General features: G+C 38.6%; 1 protein-coding gene across 3 annotated transcripts in view; it reads left to right on the top strand.

The window, feature by feature from the left end:
• MOB2 (MOB kinase activator 2) overlaps positions 1–19,369 on the top strand; it is an 84,496-nt gene that overhangs the window by 11,518 nt on the left and 53,609 nt on the right. The window contains exon 1 of one of the 3 annotated variants that reach the window (XM_009328464.1): positions 11,875–11,982. The exons of the other annotated variants lie outside the window; for them this stretch is intronic. Within the exon in view, the coding sequence (XP_009326739.1) occupies positions 11,945–11,982 (38 nt within the window). The 5' untranslated portion in view covers positions 11,875–11,944. Of the gene's footprint in view, positions 1–11,874; positions 11,983–19,369 lie in introns of those variants that run through there. 3 annotated transcript variants of the gene reach the window in all.

Genomic DNA, 19,369 nt, shown 5'->3' with positions numbered 1-19,369 from the left:
TGGTGCTGTGGAATGCTGACAACCTGCAACAAAGCTTTATAAGAACTATTATGTCTGGTACAGGACCAAAACTGGCTCGTGCCCTGGTAATGATTCATAGAAAACTGAAGATCCTTGGTTTTTCACCACTTACGAAGAATAAAGCTTTTCATCACTTAAACTTGAAATGGGTATGTTTTTAAAGGTTAACAACAGCGAAAGTACAATAATATCCCTTTCTGGCTTTCACTGCTCTGAGCTGAGCTTTATCTTATTTTATGGCAATGTAGTGAGGTTTTTTGTTTCTAAAACAAGCAGATAATCCATTATTGTACTAGCATGTGGAGAGTCTGGTGGTATATATCAACAGAGTATAATTTTTCATTGAATTAGTTGTCAGAAGGAAAAAATAGAACAGGAATGATTTTCTGAACGATGATCTAGCCCAAGTTTTAAAATAAGAAAGGGGGTTTCAGCTGTTGGTGTGCAAGGTGATTTGTAAATAACATGTGGGGTTAAAGCACGATGCTCACCTGATGCTCTCAATATGACTGTAAACAGCTGTTCTGGGAATGCAGCAATCAGTTCAGTATCTGTTCTGGTGACTCCCTGGGTCTGAATTTAATCGGAAGTGGAGAGCTCTGCTAACCTTTTTAAAGATTTTTCTTAAGAAATTTGGAGTAGCTTGAAAAAAGATGAGGTTTGCAGGTTGGAGCAAAAGGCAGGTCAAAGCTGATGAAGCCATGCATAGTTAAGTTTGCTTTGTACTGCTTCTTCATAGGCCCTTTCAGTTGTCAGATGGGCACCTGAAAAACTGAAGGATCCTGTGCTGGTGGAGGAGCTTGAAGCATAGCTGTGAAGGACAATACAATATAAAGGTTAAATACAATCATGAAGTGAGCATGGGTGCAAATTACAGATAAGGAGAAAGCTGGATAGGTAGGGGAAGAAATGCCAGCTCCTCTGGAGGCAGAAAGGTTTCCCATTATTAGAGGTTTCCTTCTTTCATCACCTGGAGATGAACCCAGCAGTCCTCTGCCTAGCTTGCTTGTCTAGGCTTGCAAAGCAAATGCCACTGTAAAGATGCTCACATACCATCCTGAAACGGAGTGTGTGGTAGCAGTGCCTGCTCAGGTGGCAGAGGCCTGCCATGGATCCAGAATTGCATACTTCTATACGCTTGCAGGATTTGAAGATGATAGAGTTTTGCAATATCGAAATTACTTTTCAAAGTGTTTAATAAGAAATGGTGTACAAAATATCTTCTTTTTTGGAGGGAAGAGAGTAGTATGGTAACTAGCACTGGAAAAAAATGGTTTACAATCCATGTGTGCAACAAGGCCGCTTTAAGGCCTCTGCAGTCTTTAACTGGTGCATTTTGAAACTTGAGTTGCTTCACATTGCATGCCCAAAATCGCTTTAATATACATCTTTTTGGAGATGTACCATGCAGCTAAAATCCAGGGGAAAAAAACCTTATTTATTACACTGGTGATATCCCTTAAAAGTTGCTCTGACTATATACTTTTTAAAGTTTCGATTATTGAACTAGAAGCAGTTTTAGGACAACCTGTACTGCATCTTAGTATTTTTTGGTTTTGCTTCTAGACATGACAGGTATAGATGCTGATTATTCTTTATGCTTTTACTTTTTAAATTATGTGACCGTGAAGATACAGCCAGACACTTTTTGCTAATTGGTCCTTCACTTTTTTTTTAAGGTAAAGAAATGAGATTTACTCACACTGTAAGTGAATGTTAACATTTCTTGGTAGATAAGCTTGGTCTATCTCTTTAAACATCTGACAGAAGGTGGTGTTAGTGGACAAGGGCATAGTGTGAAAACGGCCCATTATGAGCTACTCAAGCTACTGGAGGGTTGAAACTCTTACTAAGCAACACACTGTACTATTTGACCATAAGCAATTTAATCCATTTTTGTCCCATTTCACTGTCTAAAACTGGAGCATACTCCACATTGCAGAGATGTAAATGGCTTGGCTAATGATGTGATAATTGACCTTTGAAAATTGTATACTAATTTAGTATAGTTTTTGCTTGCATCCTGTTCACAGCACTGTGCGCAAGACTGCTTTTATTACTGTAGCTTAGTAACTTTAAACAAAATTACACGAACTTGGATTAAAAATCCAAGCAAAATAAATAAATATGTAAATAACAACAACAATAAAGCATTAGATAAATAGTAGATATTCCAGAATAGCATGTAAAGAGATTCCCCCTTCTCAATTTGCTGTGCAGGCTTTCTTTTGCCCATCTGTTGGGAATCTAAAATTATGTTTAGAGTGTGTTTAATGATTGGCTTTTGAATTAATTCTTCTGAATCATGAATGCAAACCAACAACTCTGTAATTGTGACCCTACACAGTGTGCTTTATACATCTAAGATTTAGGTTAAATCCCCAGTGTGTAAGTTGAAGTTCTATAAAAGGGCATGTGTATAGAAGGAACGGCTCAAGCAGGTACCTCCTCTTGAAAATAAATTCCCAACCTCTATGACTGTCAGGCTTGTGTTTCACGCACTGCAGTTAATGAAGCTGTGCTCTAGTGGAAGTATATGGGTAAATACAACTAGACAGGTTAAAACATATGACTGTAGTCTTAGTATTCCTTTTAAATCCTGGAAGAAGTAAAGATGGAATCCATAAAGAAGGGAAGCATAACACAAGTGCAGTCTTAAGTAAGATGGATAAGTTGGTAGAAGAGACTTGGTAAAGAGTGGGCTATATGAGATATGTACTCTTAGAGATGCTTGGGGGGGGAAAAAAGTATTTGACCATCGTGTGCATGTGAGAGTATATGTGGGGCTAAACTGATGATGGTTAAAATCTTCCAGGAACACTCAAGAGCCTTTCAAATAACAGAAAAGGTGATACCACCTAAAAAAACATGATGATTTTGAGGCAACTCTAACCTGTCATATGAAGTTTTGTGACTTCATTAATTTGGCGGTCAGTTTTTCAAATTTAAACCAAGTCACTGCTTGGTTATTCAGAGTTTTCAGCCAAAAACTGGTTCTCTCATCTAACCTGGGTCTTTGCAGCAAGATTAGTCATTCCTCTGAAGTTGTCCTTCTTCTAGGTAGTGGCACAGTAAAAGGATAAAAATTCTGCTGGTAGCTTAGAAATTCTGTTTTTAATGTTGAGTTACTCCATCTTTTGCCAGGAAGAAAATGTTTAATTCCCAAAATAGGATTATTTTGCTTTGTTCTCCCAGATCACCTGTTGGCTACTGAAGAAGTGTATTGCCATATCTCTGAAAACATTTAAGATCAGCTTTCTAAGCTAAACACTTTTAGGACATAAGCCTGCATATAGGGATGGGATAAACTATGTAAGTGAGGAGTTGGGGATTGCCTCGGATTGTAGGTTTTCCCATTGCATAAGCTAGGTGGATTACTTCTGAATAAACCAGAAATGTGGCCAGGCAGCAGTTGTGCAAAGTTTGGATGAAATTTAGTCGTGGGTGTACAGTTTTTTTTATTTTATCTTCTGACTTGAGAATGGTAGTGTATAAAGTAAGAATCTAGTAATTAGGCTTTGCCTACAATTTTTGCCTTAACAGCTGAGCTCCCTGTTCAACAAAAATCTTTAGAGAAAGTATGTGTGTGTGTACAGATGAAAGAATGAAGGGCAGTTATGCAGAACTGAAATGCAGCTTCTCTCATGTAAGAAGTATTTTTAAAGGCATGAGGCGTAAGCAGTGAGGTTTGAATTGAGAGCTGAGGACTTCTGAATTATGTTATTCTTTCATTTACTGCTTGGCTTAACATAAGTCACTTCAACTCATAAAACCCTAGACTTTGTATCTTCTCAGTTTCTGGCTGTCCAGGTGCTTCCTGAAGTGTCATTATTGCCATTTTACACTTTGGGAAAAGGAGATACCAAGGTGGAAGACGAGCTAACCAGTAGATGTAGCAGATTCTTCATTCCTGGCTTTAAACCGTTTAAGTATTGGAGTCCAGCATTTATAGCTACCAGCTATCTGATACTGAAAGTCCAGTATTCTGGCCTTACTAGAGTTTTACTTCACATTCACTGCTGTGCCTTAGCTAACAGAATGAAAAGGCGCAGTACAGATGGTACCCATGTGTCTTATCCTCGGTAATGTAGAAAGACAGAAACAGCAGTGAGATTTTGATTCTGTTTCCAAACCGTGTTTCCTTTTATCTTCTCCACTTTATAGCTATTTCCTCCTGGGCTTTTCCAATCTAACGACTGTAACTATCACTGAGATGGCACAGATTGTAGGGATTGAGGGCTTTTTTCCAAAGCGCTGTAAGAATTTCCAAAAGTGCTATATAAATGTTAGTTAATGTTCTGATGTCCTCAAATATGAGGTCCAGCATCTGACTGGGGTGAAGTATTCTTGCCTTTTTTTGAAGGATAGATGACTAGGGTTATGCCTGGGATTAGTCTACCAGGACTTTTTTTTTGTTGAATACTTAGGGTCTTGCAAAAATGTGAATAGCAGCAGCTGAAGTCCAATTTGGCGCAAGGGCTTTCTTATGATCACCTAAAAAACCAGTGTTCAGATGATTTATGTTGCTGCCTTTGCCGTTGATGTGCATGGTATTTTTCACTCTGCACTTAATTTCAGAGAAGCTGTTTCATTATGTGCATTAATTTAGAAGTACAGAATAATCTGCAAAAATAATATTGTATTTATTTATTCTGAGATAGTCAATTAATTGTCTTCTCTCTGAAGGTATATCTTATAAAGCATGTCTGGTAAGTGACTTTACAAATGCAGGATGATAACTTTTATGATCCGAATTTATTCTGAAATATTCAAGTTTCCACTTTTCTCCTCTTTTCATACTAGTCAGCAACTGATAGATTAGTTCAAAGCTTCTGATTATAGTTGTCTTCCTGTAATATGTGTTTGGCTTTACAGGGTTTTTTTTTGGTTTGGTGTGTGGTTTTCTAATCTTTGGTGTCCTGCCCCCTCACCCCCAATACTCACAAGCCCCATTTCCCACACATAATCCCTTTAGTCAAAGCCAACTATATTCCATGGGTGCAGAAGTCTTTGTTTAGGTTTGTACTGGATACTGAATTACAGAGAGTTGATCGGTGTTTCCCTCCCCAAGTAAGCATTTTTGCACAGATCTTTCAGACCCATCTGAATTAGGAACTGCAAAAGAACAACTTAGTGGCTGGCAGATTTGTCGTCTTTTGCAGGTGTAAATGTGAAACTTCTTAAGCAAATAACTTTCTTAAATTTATAATATTTGGCAATAAGAATCTGCATCTGGAGTCTGAACTTGGGACTTAAGTGAATTTCCTTTACCCTAGTGCGAGAGGAGCATTCTAGAGTCCCATCAGTCCATGCAGTGGCAAGGATAGTAATGGAAAAGATGAATGAATCTTTAAGGACACTGGAGAGGATGTGCAAGGGCAAGCTCATAATCCAGTTTAAAAGGAGATTCAGAGAGTAAGGGCCTGACACTTTTCATTTGTTTCAAAATAAAAATATTTTAATGACCAAGCACATAGTTGTGTATCTTACTACCTGTTGTACTCACTAACCTATATATGGCATGCAGTCTGTCTTATAAAATTTATACCCTTATTATTCAATTGTATTTCCTGATACCTCTTGTTTTTAAAGATTTGTTCTGGTTTTGACCAAAATTACAGCCCTTTTTAAAGAATTTTGCTTCATTTGTTAAAGGAAACAAAAGTTTTATTTGTGGAATACCAGCTTTCTGTATTGGAATTTGGGTGCTGTTTCATTATCAACAAAACCAATCTAGTTTTAAACTTTCTTTAGTAGAAAAATTGCTTGTAGCTTTTAGCACCTTAGTGTGAGACCACTTAGCTAAATTAAAAAAAAAAAAAAGAAAAAAGGAAAGAAGCAAGTTGTGCAGTAGAAAACTTAACTACTTTTTCTGCTTGTTTTATAGGCTTCAGGGATTCGTACGTGCCTGATCGTGTGTAGTTAATTTTAGCTAAAGTCTCTTTCTCAGAAATTTCTCTCCTGTTCTCCCTCTGTGGTACTTACAGACTTCTCCTGGATTGTATCATTAGCTAAATTTTGCAACAGAGACTTTTATACTGACTGAGACTTCTTGGGTGGGGCATTTTGGTAAGTCATACAGTTGTTTCCTGTTCTTGGACTGAAGGGGCAGTGCCTGCTCTAAATTACCTGCTTGCTGCTCTTGCCAAGAACATCAATCTTCTCTTACTATTTATTATGTTACTTTATGAGCCTTCCTTTGAAATGGACAAAGTTTTGGGGGCTGATCTGAATGGGGGTCTTCACGCTGTACAGCCATTTACCACAGTTATATAAATAACTCTTGTCCACGTGGCTGGTCTTAATGCCCATCTGCGTGAAGCAGGGCAACTCTCACCTCTCACTGAAAAATTTATTTTGCCACAGTACTTCGTTAACCCTGTGTAAGGACCTCTCTTTGAAACTAATTATTAAATTCTGTCTAGCTGCTTCTGTTTTAAAACCTAGAAATCATTGAAAATAAGTTAAAAATAATGCAATTGAATACTGTAAAGTCTGATACCAAACTTGCATTAGATTAGCACTTCTGGACAGCCCTTGCAAAGAGCGATCTGTTCGTGTTCATTCGCTCTAAACCTACCTCCAGGAAACTGCCCGAAGTCGGGGATCAAAGCAGGCAGTGTGCCAAAGGTTTGTGTTTCAGACAGTCTGGCACATGCTGAAAGCTAGGTCTTTCCTGTACTAAGCCATGGGCAGATGTCCATTAAGAATGATTAGGCAAAATTTATATAAAGGCCTTGTAAAATGTTGCATGGGGTCTGTCCCCCCCCATCCTCTTACTTGAGAAGTTTTGTGTGGGTGTGTATTTTTTTCTAAATTTATAAACCCTGGCTTTCGCTCTCGTCCGGTAGAGACTGCTCACCCACCCTTTTCCGTTTCCAGGCGGATTGCTTTTCTGTTATTTCAGTTCTGTAACTTTCTCCAACACTGTCCTGTTTTGCTTGTTATGAAGTGCTTGCAATAACCCTTTCAGTGTTGCTATCATCTTTGCCTTAAATCAGGGCTGGCTGTTGTATTAATTAAAAAAAAAAAAAAATCTTCTCTTAAAAAGCAAATTAAAGACTTCTCATGTGTTAAGGTTTTCTGTTTGTATATAGGGAATGTGGTACAGCTTTCATTTGTATATTGACCATTGTAGTGTCCCCACACAGGATTTTTTCTTCTTTTCAATACTAAGCCAAACCCCTCTGAAATGGGATTTTTTTTACAGCTTTGGCAAAGAAATCCTTTCAGCTCTGAAGCTGAGGCAGTACTATCTTCATGCGCAGAATGAATTAGCAGAATTTGGGGAAAACGTTTATTTCCAGCGACGTCTCAGAGTCAATTTTCCTGCTCTTCTCCTCTTTTACTTTTTCGTTTGCTATCCAGCAATGATTGATATTGACCTGTAATCTCCTTGTTTCTCTAATATCAGTGTTTAAATTAAGCCTGAATTAGCTAAGTAGTTAAGTAGAAGTAAAGTGAACCTGACTGACCCCCTGTTTGGAGCCCCGTGTGATATATGAACTAATATGAAGTGCTGTAAGTGTATAGACCAGAAAAGTAGACTTAATTTTTTTTGTTGTAACAATTCAGTGTTTCATTGATTATCTTGGGAATTAACTTGGCCAGCCCTTAAGTGCAAGTTATGATGCAAGACAGTAGAAAACAAGGTTAAGCATTAGGTTAGTGGGTATTTTCCAGAAGAAAGAGAGTAAATTGTTCTCTTCAATAGTGAGACAAATTCAAATAGATTTTTCAAAAACATTGGAGGGAATGGGTCAAGGATACATGTATGAAATAACACTAAATGCTGTAGAAGTAACTTTAACACTTGTGAAAAAGCCATAGTTCTGGAAAATAGGGTACATATGGGCACACTGTCTCCTCTCTTTCCTGACCAGATGTGCAGAACTGAGGTTGCTAGTGAGTGTTTCTTTTTAGATGTGGAAGGATGTTTCATTCATATGCAAAACTCCCCCTGGATGAATAATTAAGCTCCGAGTGTACTGTAAGTCTTTCCAAATAGTAGAGGGCTAGCTATTCTTTTCTGTTCCCAGCTTTCTACTTAACATGTACGTTTCCTTATTAAATGGAGAAGTTTTTTTTAACTAGTAATTGAAACAGATCTTCTAACGCTGTTTTCAAAGCACAAAGTGGCTGGGAGATGGTTGAAAATGGTAAATCATCCATGTTAATTTCTGTCATTTAAAGAACTGTACCTTGAGCTAACATCCAGAATAACTGGGCCAAATGGTCCTGTTGAAATTCCCTTCAGAAGCGGAGCAGTAATTGGATGAATGTTTAGCCTGGGAACAAATAATCCATGCTAAAGTTTATGGATTCTGCTTGGCAAAAGGAATAAAAGAGAAGAGGGCTCTAAGAATGTTTTATTTTTCAGAAGGGATCTTAAGGAGATGTAAAGATGTTTTCTCTTCTCCCATGTGTTTTCACCACAGTAATGATGATTCAGCTTGTGTATGCTCTCTGGAACGTGTATGTGTAGGGAGAGAGAGGAGAAAAGGATTTCTTTAGGCGCAGCTAATTGAAAATATTGTAGGAGGTAATGTGTATAGCATGTTGCCTCATCATAGCGTTGCCTACTGCGTGAGTTTATCATCTTTATTTTCATGTTGACTAAAAATAAGTTTGTTTTTTTTTTTTTTAAATCTTTGTTAACCAAACACATTTCTCCAGAAGACCTCTCTGAAGCAGGAATTCGTTGTTTCTGAAGCAGTTATGTTGGCAAGTAAGCTTTCGCTGTGTTTCTGTGGTAAGTTCTTTTGTCCATGATAGCGTTTTGGGATCCCAGCATCAATGTGGCTGGCTCTGGCTCCGATTGGACAGTTTATATTTAGCTGTTGGTTTCCTATAATAGTTTTCAGATGGAGATGTTAAAGAACACATACCCTTGTGCTGCTGTAATCCCTGAAAGAGCATGGGGAAGTGAAAAAGAAAAAAGCATTGATGTCTTTTGGCAGAAGTAGAGTTTGGAAAAAGCAGCAGCTGCTCACAGCAACAGAATGCTGAAATTTACTTTAAGAAATTATTTAGCCAGTAAAACTAAAATGCTCAGAAAATCTGTGGGTACATCACTTACATTTTGCATCCAGAAGGGAGCTTAAAAAAAGCTGTGGAAAGGTCTGCTTTTTTAAAATTACAAAAATTGTGATTCTCCAGTTTACAATAGTACTCAATTGCTATTAAGTAATAGTCATCAGACACCACCTCACGATAGCTCCCGTGTTCCATATTGCTGATGCACTTCCAAGGCAAATTAGTAGATACCCCAAAAAATCCCCGTGTCATATATGCTTTAATTATACTGCCAGATGCATCTTTTCAGTGGGCATGATTTATTTCAATTAAAACTGAAGGCATAACAGATTTACTCTGAGCCTGGGTTTCAGACGACCTCTCCAGAAACTTTTCCCCAGAAATCTTTACTTCCAAGAAGAAAACTGAGTTCAAGTTTTTGTTTGATTTTGGGTTTGCATCTAGAAATTATCTTTATGTAAAATTTTTTATTTATTAGCTTTAACTATTTTTTCTTCTCTAAATTATTAACAGAATAGATCATCCTAGTTTTCTTTGATAAGCTTCCAAGAACATGTCTCTGCTTTATCCAGTGCTGGTAGGTAGCTGCCTGCAGTAACCTAACTCCTAGCTCTTTTGTGGCCATAGTGAATTTTCACTCACTCCTGAGGGGCAGCGGTGCCTGACCATAGCAACTAGAAGAATCAGGCCCTGGTGCCAGCCAGCATGTAGGTAGGATCTTTGCAGAGTTGATGGTTGAGAAGAACACGAAGTGTAATTCTTTCCCATGATGTGTATGATAAAGGGAGAGTGCTGCTACCACTGTGGTGGCAATGTATCAGACCTACTTGCAGTCCTGGCCAGTATAACTTATTTTGAGGAAAAAAATCTAAAGCGTGCTGTAGTCTGGTTTGACTTGAGCTAGTTTGCCTCATGTGGTTACACAGCACAATTCTCATTCTTTCTTCCAGCTAGTAGTGGAAGCAAATCATAGAAAGTTAGGGATGAAAGAGACCTGTAAGAGGTCACCTAGTCAGTCCCCAGCTCTGGAGCAAGATCATCTCAAAAGCCTGCAATAATGGAGACTCTGTAATCTGTCCCTGTACTTACTAAAAAAAACCCCAACCAAACAAAAAACCACCCCCCATCCACCCCCAAAACTCAACAACCCTCAAACAAAAAAAAATCTAATACTAACGTGGTTTATTTCTTGCTTAATTCAAGTCCCTTTATGATGGATAGAGCAGGAAGAACATTTTATTTCCCTTCTCTTTACAGCAGTGTTCTACATTCTTGGAAAGTGTTATGTTGTTTTCCTCCCTCAGTTTTCTCATCTGTGAGATAGATAATATTCTTCTTGGTGCTCCCTGGGCTTCAGCTAATTCTACATCTGTCATCAACAGGAGTGCCAGGGGTTGGGCATGGTACTCCAGATGAGGCCTGACAGATGCTGAGAATTACTTTCTATCTTGCAGATGCAGCATATTTGTACAGCTCAGTCTCATTGTGTTTTATCAACAGTACAACATTGTTGATTTCTTCAGCCTGTAATTCATTGTAACCCTTTTTTCTCTCAACATTTGTGATCTAATCAGTCCCTATACAGGTATACTTGATTACACTTAACTGTATAAACTCAGGCACCTAGAAAGAAATTAAGCAATTCTCCTATTTTTTAGCCTGTTTTTCTATGACTGTTAATTTTCAGATGACAAATCTGAAAGAACAATGCAAAGATGGGATCAAGATGAAAATTCAGCTTGACAAACATATTGTTGTTAGACATTTGGGCCATTAAGATACAGAATAATGTTGTATTCAGGCCAGAGTTCCGTGGGACCCTACCCATTGCTTCCCTCTGTTTAGGTAGTGAATATCTAGTCTTTATATTTGGCTAGCATGCAGTTTTCCCATTATCCTAGAGTAGTTTCACCTAGGCCACAAGTGACAGTAGTGTCAAGGTTCATTGTTAAAAATGTTTTTCATGTGATTTATTACTTGAGTCAGTGTCGATTTGCTCACAGACAGTAAATGATCAACAATTATCTGCAGTAATTTTTGCTTTGTGTGGTAGATTCACCATTCTGGTCCAGACATTAAGCTGTGCAGCTGTTTAGTTCACAGCTATCAGGGAATGGTAGGGTGGACAGGAAGGGAAGGAAAACAGCCTCATCGGAGACAGTGCAATCGTGTGATTTATGCAGGGCAGCCTGCCCAGGACTGGACTGCTACAGGATATTTTTCTCTGTAGCGTTCGAGTGTGACTTTAGATCTGCCTGTTTTTAACTTTCTACAAGGAGACTGAACCTTTTAACCACCAATTGTGTGCCCCTTTCCACATGTGTAGTTTCCAACTTGATATTAGGGGGGGGGAAAAAACAAAAAGTCTGAGTGTTTGTTATTTAGGGCTTCTTGTTTAGTTGCCTGGTGCTCTGAGGGTAGTGCTGAATACTTGAGTGATAGTCACAGCAGGGCTTGTGAGAAGGAGGGAATAGATCTGAAGCTGCTTTCAGACTGTTTGGAAGAAGAGAAGCTCACCAATAAAATACAGCTTTCTGCAAGTTTTATTCTTGCACATGCAGGGAGCAGTTAAGGTATTTTATAAAAACTGCTTCTCCATTAATTTTTGCTACTTTTCCTTGGTGGGCTCCAAGATTTTGTCGGAGGTGTGTTGGAGACATTTTACATTTCCAGACTCTTGTTTGGCTGCAGGCGGTTTCCTCTGGGCTTCCTGCTAAGTGGCTCTGGTGGTGGTTTTGCATTGTTCCTCACTGATGACTCAGAGAAACAGGAAAGAGATCCCCTGGCGAACAAAAGGCGCAACCACCAAACAGGTGCCAGTATTCTGGTATAGCAGAGGACAAACCACCTCATTCTGGATTTTTTCCTAAGATTCTTATCTGCAAGTATGAGACTCAAGAGGAATGGTTCATACACGCTGAACGGGTAAGAGCGAGCCTGCATCCTCTTTTGAATAGTCATCATTAAAACTGCCTGAAAACGGAAGCCTTTATTTTTCTTTCTAGTGATAGGGTACATGAAATAATGATCAAGTCCTTTGTCTCAAAAAGAGTGGAGGATAGCAGCATATGAAACATGCAGCTTATTTAGCTTGCTTTCTTCTGCGTTTTGTTAGATTTGCTTTTAAAGCATGTGCATTTTGTGGGGGCAGGTTAGAGTTTTCTGTGTGTTAAAATGAGGTGGATCTGCTCAGTAAAAACACCAAAGCATTAGGACCTGTGTGATTCCCGAAGAGATGCCTGTGGTAATTATTTTAAGAGTCTGCCAGCAAACACTCCCCATGCTTTTGATACAAACAAGAGCTAAACTCATTAAATGTGACGCTCCTTCATAGGGAGTACAAATGACTTTAAATTTAGTCAGTCTAAAAAAATTAGTTTAGTTTCAAGTACTTAAAACTACTCTGAGTTACTTTACTAGTTTTGTGGTTTTAAAAATGCAGATTTTTTTCTTCTCTCTGCTGTTAAATGCTCTCGGTAACAGAGACTATACCATTACTATAAAGCAGATAACTAACTAGATATTCCTTGTTTAAGGAATCTTTTTGGAATAACTGAAAATAGAGAATTTTCCAACGAAAGTTTTTTTCATAATTGCATTTGATTTCACTAAAGCAGATTCTTGTATGTCTTCATACAATGTAAGTTTTATTTCTCAGCACGGCATATCTGAGCTGAAGATGACTTGTACTTCCATGGCACTGTGTTAACTGTTTATTAGTACCTGGCAGGTGACTTGACAAATGAAGAAAGTTGCTAGTCTTGGAGTGTCATTTTACTTTGCTGCTGCTTTTAACCTTCTGTACTGAGTAAGTGTTGTGGTAAGTGCTTCATGGTGCAGTTCGCTCAGTGCTGCATTCCTGAAAAGCCCAGATATGTTTCAGAGTACAAGCATGCAGACTATCCCAAAACTGGCTAGTTGCTTTAAAATCATGGTCCATTGCACACTTGATTGGCAATCTCTACACAAGAGAGGCATGTAGCAGTGCAAGCAGATCAGATGGGAAATACTTTGGCAGTGTTGTTCAGCTGGTCTGCACTGTTTTTGCCTGCACTGGCTTGCACAATGCCACTTAGAAGGGTCCTTTGCTTTGCCAACATATGTTTGAATTTGATTTTTAAAAAAATTCTAAATTAGACTTGGATTAGGTTGTTTAATGGCAAAGTAGATGGATACTGACATCTTCCTGGCTTATCCTGAACTTTTTTTTATAACTGTAATAAAACTTCTATTATCTGACTGCATACAAAATCAAACATAATTGAAAGTTACTATCTTACGGTATTTGGTTTTAAGCTGCAAGATGAGTTTGTCACTCAATGGGATTGAGTTTGTAGACAGAGGTTAAGAATATATTAGAATTAACTTGTTTTTTTCAGAGGTTTTTGACCCTTTGAGAGATTATCTTAATTTAGAAAGTCAAGAAATGGTGCTGAAATGCAAAACGTAATGGATATTGCTTATGTTAAAGGAATTCTTTAGATTTTAGTTACGGGAAGCACAATCTTTAATTGATTTGAGGTTTATTAAAAATGAATGCATGGTATAGAACTTCAGGGAAGTAAGTTGTGCAAGATCACCCTGTACATCTGTTCTGCCTTGTTCTAACTTGCAAGATGCTGCATAATCATTTTAAGGAATGTCACTTGTTGTGGCCCAATGCATACCTGGCATTACATTTTACGGCAAGCATTTAACTGGAAGTGTTGTATTACAGTGAGTAAAACCAGTGGCACCTAAATGCTTGCATGAAAAAGAAGCTTGAACTGTGAGTTTGTGGGAGACTCCAATATTATCTGATTCTAACATGCTGATGTGCTTTGCTCTATTAAACAACAGATGCTGAGGAGTGAATTTATCTAATTAAAGAAATTCCTTTTATGTTTATCTCTTGCCTAGATGGTTTATGCAAGGTAATGGAAAAAAGAGCTTCAAGTGTGTTTTCCTCTTTAGCCTAAACTTTTGACATGTCAGCAGAAAGTCTTGTTTTGATCTTTAGGGGTTTTTGTTTGGGACAGCGTGTTCCACTTGTCAGGTTGAGCGGCACCCCATCGTGCAGGTCACTTCAGGAGAGGGGAGCTCATTGGGGTGGAATGTTGTAGGGCAAATGCAAATGCTGCTGCAGCAGGTACCTGCATATGGTGAGGACATAGTTACCGCGGGATTACTGAATTACATGAAAACTGAGCTTCTCTTATTTAAAAAAAAAAAAAGGCAAAAAAAAGCAAGTGGTTTATACAGCCAGATGTGAGTACCTCAAGATAATCAGTGTGTTCAGAGATGTAACTGCAGAGTATGGCGATAAACTTCCCAAAGATACTCTGAATCAGACAAGGTGGTGTTATGCTAAATGTTTAATAATGTTAAAACAGAAGTTGTGCATCAGGAGCAATAGGAGGAAATTCTTTACATCAAAAGTCACTTTGTTTGGCACCTTCCTACTGTATTGAATCTTATTTTGTAAACTGGAGCTATTGAATTTGCAGGAAGTTCACATTAAAAGGTGTACCTTAGCATTTGTGAGGGAGAACAAGAATTTTGTTTAAACCCTCAACTTTTAAAATGAAAGTGCAACTCCTTGTTCTCCTTACATACTGTATCCAGATGTTCTTAAAAAGTAAATAAACCATGTCTAACTCATTAAGTTCTTGCAGATTGGTTTATCAAGCTCTAGATAGTGTTTTTGTTTTAGGTTATGCTAGTGTCTTGGATGAGGCCACCAAAAAGAGTGATTGGAGAAGCCCAGTCTCTAGGATACAGGGGTTATGTGAAGACCCTTACATCTTTTGCATAAAGATGCTCACTTTTCCTTTTAACAGTTCTGTCTTTCACATCATAAGCTATTCCCCAAAACTGCAGATATTTGATCCAGTTTTCAGGAAAATATTGATTCTTGTTTTTAATTTTGCTTGTAAACAAGGAACTGTAGCTAGAGTCATCACACTAATTAGTTTTTTTCTTTGGGTATGAATTGATCAGGCTCTGATTGCACTGGTAAACTCATAAAGGAGGAGGAAGACTGCAAGGGGAGCTAGGATACTTGAAATGTTTTCAAACCTGATACTAGCAAAAAGCTCCCCATGCCTAGCCTTTCTCCTGTTCCGTTGTACCTCAGTTGATACTAGTTTAAGAGTTGTACACATATAAACTGGAAACACATGTAAAATCCAGAGATTCACTTAGAAGCAGTGATTTATAGGTGGTATTTGAGCAGGTCTCACTGGACACGGACATGTTTTATTACTTCTTGAAGCGGATAATTGTTATACGTGTTTGTGGAGACAGAGGGCTCTGGTGTTGAGATTCATCAGAGGACACTGAATTAGGAGACCTACCTTATCTTGCTGAGACTGAGGTAGAAATCTTACCTGCCAGCATCTCTCTGACAACGTTGTTAAGTCAGCTTTGCTGTTATGTGCTAACCTGCAGTGTGTGCTGATTATATTTCTTTGCATTGCAAAGTTTCTTTTTATAAACAATCTCTTTTGAAGGTCATCTTAACTTGGGAGATATCCCTTTATTTGCTTGGTGCTGTGTTTATTGGCAGTGAAAAATGCACTGGCACTGTAATTGTTTCAGTATCATTTTTTCTCTTTGCAAATGCTGGGTTTTTTTGTCTTCTCTTGTCCCTTTAGCATTTGGAATTACTGATAATTAGTATAAGTCTTTGCACACTGGGAAGGTGTCAAATAACAAACATTGTTTATTACACATCTATTTCCTCTTTTTCTCCTAATGACTTAAGTTTAAGGAAGGGTGTAAATCCACGCGTGCATTTCACAAGATATGACCTCAACCCACCCGAAACAAATATGCAGCTTGAACTTTGGTGGTGTGATCTAAGCTTCCTGTGCCTTTTAAAATCATAATGTATGGGCCTACACATTCCTACAATCTTTGTAATGTTGCAGACAGAACCGTACCCATGCCGGTTTACCTTCACAATGGCTGTGCCCACTGTAGGAAAGCTTTGCTGCAGTGTTAAGTAGATCATGCAATTGTGGAAGTGAAGAGCTCCTTTGGACAGCTGGCAGCTTGCTGACCTTGCTTCAAATATCATAGGATATACTGATAAACAGTCTAATAGGTAAAATTGCACCCGAATTGGGATTTCTGATGACCCTGGTCAGTGAGCCACATGATGCCTCATCGCTGTCTTCTGCTTGGCATGGCAATTTTGACAAGGCCATGCAGTGTACACTTGGTCTGTAATATTTTCTAAATCAGTGTAGGTTTAGAAACTTGACAACTGTCTGAAGATGACTGTTAAAACTAAGCAATGATCTCTGCAACTCCTGCATAGCAGCCATCCCAAACTCATGGTAATGTAAACTGAACAGCATGTACAAGAGGTTATTTGTTGAAACAAATATGTAGCACAAAGTAAAATGTTTAAATGTTAATTAAATAATTTTTATCTTCTCATTGCCGTACCTGACTCTGCTCTGCTGAATAACTGCTGTGTGGCATGTTTTCCTGGGACATTTTTAAGTGCCAAAGGAACGTAGTTAGATCATGCATTCAGAAATCTGGCAGGGTTGAAAGCTTTGAAAATGCAGTGTTTGCAGCTAGCATCTCAGTCAGTGCCTGTGCTGCTGAGGAGCACTTGCTCAACTTTCTTGAAAAGTTTGTGTTTAACTTGTGATGTTGGTGTTTCACCTGAGAATTCAAATAGCTTGATGTCTCCCTTCTCCTGCCCAGTGCTGCCCTGGGCCCTTCTGAAAATGCTCTTTGGGTTCTGCTCTGCACGGAGATGCGTGGTCGTCGTGTCCCCCCCCCTTCTGCATTCATCTCAGGACTATGTGTACATGAATGTGATTATATATAATCAAAGGCAGAAGTAACTGATGCCTTGAAACAAATTCAAGTTGGATGGGGACAAAATACTTAATATCTTAATGATTAATGGATGCTCAACTGACTCTGATAAAATATTGTTGGCTCCAAGATCCATTTCCTCTGCTCCAAGCCACTGCTTTAAACTAATGAGTCTTGATTTTGAGCCAAGCACTGAAATTGAGAAAGAATTTATTTTTCTTGTGTGCTTCCGTCTTGTACTGACGCAAAGCAAGCCAAGGAGAAAAAGTAGCATCTTATGTTTGTTTTGCCCAAAAAAAGTAGAAATTGGGAAGAGCATAAGTCTGCTTCAGAAAGCTTTTTTATTAAGTATCGTTGCAACTGCAGGAAAAATAGCATTAAAGGATGTGACAAACAGCTCATGAAAGCCTGTTGAAATAGCTCATCTGGCAGACAGAAGTAGTATGAACACCCAAATATCTTATCTGAGGAGAAGCAGCTGTTTTAACTGCTTTACAGTCCTCCGAAATTAACACAGTTTCTATCATGAAAAAAGGGAAAATCTAAGGGTAGCAATACGGACTGTTATCCTTGGAAAGCACAGCACAGATTTATCAGATGCAGCCAAAAAATGTAGATTATCCACTTCAGTTTTTGTTGGATTGGGAACCCATTTTTGGAGAGTCTTCTTTAGAATGCTTTATGGTGTCAAAGAATGTAAGCCAACGTGCAGTATGCCAGCACTGCTGACTGAACTCGGCCTGACTGGAGGTGATCTTTGTACTTTCTTGGTCAGCTGGAGCCCTTTGTGCTCATTTGTAACTTAGTTACAGGTTTGCTCTTCCATTTTCTGAAGCTGACAGTGATTTTCATTCAGTATGCTTCAGTAACAAAGTGAGGTGGCTTCTCATGTGTCATTAAAATGCCCCTTATTTTGTTCTTTTTTTGGAGGAGGAGGGTTACTGCAGTGTATGCAGGGATGACATTTCAGTAGTGCGTTTGGATGTAGACTGAGATCTGAGGATGTTCTGACCGCTGGGTGTGTGTAGAGGGAGAACAGCCTCTGAGGGAGGACAAGCAAAATGTGGCAAATGTTCTCATTCACAAACAGCAGAAGTTTCCTTTATAAAATACTTTCCCCCAAGTCTCGCACTCCGCTCCCCTGCATCCCATGTTTGCCATCACATCACTGCTTGGTGACATAGCCAAATGATCAGGACAGGATTTCAGTCTAGCACCTCTTCCCCACACGCAGCAAGCAGTGGAAGCCGGAAAGGGCTTGGAGGTTCATGAGTGCAGGTTCTGGTTGCTGTGTTCTTCCCAGCGCTCTGTCTGAGAAAGACCCCTCTTAGCTTACTGTTGGCTCTGCTGTGGGAACTGTGGGGAGGAGTATGGAGCTGTCAAAAGCTGGAGAAGGAGAGTGACAATGAACGCAAGGGTCTTGAAAGCAAGCAGTAGGGCTGACAGTAGTATCACTGTCACTGTCTGGTGACAAGAACTTAGCATTTGCAGCAATTCCACCACATTTTGGCATTACTTATGTATCCTGGGCAGTCCTGCTACTGTCCACTTCACATGAGAAGGTTGACAGTATGTTTGCCAAGTAGAGGGAGATGGAAATATGGTGCAAAATACCGAACCACTTCTAGAATTGTAATTCTGAATCTTTTTAGTTAATCATCACCTTCAGGAATGGTGTTTCTTTTTATAGAGATTGTGGGTATTACTTTCATAACTGTTGTCCTCTATATTCAGCCTGGCTGTTCTGGTAGCATTTGTCCTACAAGACAAGATTTATGATCTCACATGTGTTTTCTTTGGGATTTTTTTGCATGTGTGAGCAGGCAAAAGTAGTTTAAGCATTTTTATATTCATTAACAATGTATGCATAAAGATTTAAACTGTAAGCCTTATATGGGGAAAGTACTATAAACATAATGCTTCTAAATAGCAGATTTCATTAGAACTCGCACTGTGAGTCATTGTTGTTGTATTAATAGAGCCGTTCCCAAATATGGATTTCGAACTGGGCCTTCTTCATGGTGAATGCTGCAGATGACTGACAGAAAATAAGTATTTAAATATAAAATGGTTTTTGGGGGTAACCTCTTGGTCAGCCAGTTATTCAGATCAGTGGAGCATTTAGTGTGGAATAATCTTGTAGTGTAATTCTGAAACTGTAGTACTTTATGCCAGATGATATCTTAGTCGGAAAAATCTTTTTGTTTTTATGTGAAAAAGTGGTTAAGAAATAAAAATCTCAGGCTGTGACATAGAAAGTTGCTCACTTTAATACATACTCTTAAAACTGGCCTGATCAGTTAGTCTCCTACCCTTTGGAAATATTTAAATCAAAGAATAACCTAGGAATATATGTTCATTCTCATAGCTTATCTATGTGCAGCTAACACTAACTCTTCACAAATCTTTTATTAGTCTCTACCAGAAGCAAAGACTTAATTTAGAACTCCAGAATGTGCTGTTGCAGGTCTTGTGTGTGTATGTGTGTGTATCC

This window comes from Pygoscelis adeliae, unplaced genomic scaffold (genome assembly GCF_000699105.1).
Source record: "Pygoscelis adeliae isolate BGI_AS28 unplaced genomic scaffold, ASM69910v1 Scaffold166, whole genome shotgun sequence".
Classification (NCBI taxonomy): Eukaryota; Metazoa; Chordata; class Aves; order Sphenisciformes; family Spheniscidae; genus Pygoscelis; species Pygoscelis adeliae.
This window is presented reverse-complemented; position numbering and strand designations above follow the sequence as displayed.